The sequence below is a fragment of the Olea europaea genome, unplaced genomic scaffold (assembly GCF_002742605.1).
Source record: "Olea europaea var. sylvestris unplaced genomic scaffold, O_europaea_v1 scaffold41970, whole genome shotgun sequence".
NCBI classification, from domain to species: Eukaryota; Viridiplantae; Streptophyta; class Magnoliopsida; order Lamiales; family Oleaceae; genus Olea; species Olea europaea.
This window is the reverse complement of record NW_019261771.1, coordinates 1-1,015: the sequence shown is the minus strand read 5'-3', so window position 1 is coordinate 1,015 and position 1,015 is coordinate 1. Positions and strand designations below refer to the sequence as shown.

Genomic DNA, 1,015 nt, shown 5'->3' with positions numbered 1-1,015 from the left:
GAGACACGCATTTTATACAAGTTCCAGCTTTCTTGTTCTATCAACATGGTACCATAATTTCTCTCTCTCACGTCCCAGAAGTTTATCTCATCTTTAAACATCGACAGAGTGAACTGATTTTTCTGAATATCGCATCTACTAATGGCTGAGACGGTATGAAAATATTACAAGTTCTATCATATTTGATTTTGATGTCACTGCTTGGGCTTGTCTTTCACACATGTTTCTTCATCGAGTTTGTCACATGTAACAGGTTACTGAAATGGTACTAAAGGTTGATCTCCAATGTACTTCCTGCTACAAGAAAATCAAAAAAATTCTTTGCAAATTCCCTGGTAAGTCTTCAAATTCATCCATATTCTGTGCTCGTTTTTGCGTATGTCTGAACAAGAACATACATATTTTCTTGCGAATATTCCATGTGCGCGCACGCGCGTGATAGGAGCTGACTTATATTCTTTGATGTAAATTTTTTTGGGACAAAAGAAATTAGAGGGCAGACTTATGATGTCAAGCAAAATACAGTCACAATCAGTGTAGTATGCTGCAGCCCAGAAAAATTTCGGGACAAATTGTGCTGCAAAGGTGGAAAAGTTATCCAGTGTATTGTGTATTGTAATAATACCGCCCCCGCCCCCGCCCAAGTGCACGCCAAAGACTTGCTGTGGACCATGTTCTTTTGGCTACCCAGTTCCGCCGCCGTGTTACGCCGGTCATTATTGTTACGGCTATGGGTGTAGCTGTAGGAGGGGTTGATGCAAGATTATGTAATAAGTAATTTATGATATATATATTTTTACCGTGTCTGAGTTTGAGGTATTGGACCGTGATGTAATAATGGAGTTTTCATGGGACATAAAAATAAAACCCAGATGGCGATTGATTTGTTGGGATTACTTAGGTGTCTTGATACTATGTATATGGATTACATGCTATGTGGGTCATCAAACTTTGAGAACATGGCATTCACGTCACTCACTTGTCTTCAATTTAATGTAATCGGTTTACTCAACTT

The 1,015-nt window shown here is 38.9% G+C and overlaps 1 protein-coding gene across 1 annotated transcript; it reads left to right on the top strand.

The window, feature by feature from the left end:
• The first annotated feature begins 6 nt into the window (after positions 1-6).
• LOC111387716 (protein PYRICULARIA ORYZAE RESISTANCE 21-like) lies at positions 7-1,012 on the top strand. Its single transcript, XM_023012298.1, has 3 exons — positions 7-153; positions 254-335; positions 487-1,012. The coding sequence occupies exons 1-3, from the start codon at positions 142-144 to the stop codon at positions 738-740; spliced, it is 348 nt and encodes a 115-aa protein (XP_022868066.1). The 5' UTR covers positions 7-141; the 3' UTR covers positions 741-1,012.
• Positions 1,013-1,015: the final 3 nt, after the last annotated feature.

Excerpts from the sequence above, each read along its gene's own strand:
- LOC111387716 (XM_023012298.1), top strand. Across the intron at positions 336-486 it reads AATTCTTTGCAAATTCCCTG|AAATTAGAGGGCAGACTTAT; the intron begins GTAAGTCTTCAA and ends TTGGGACAAAAG.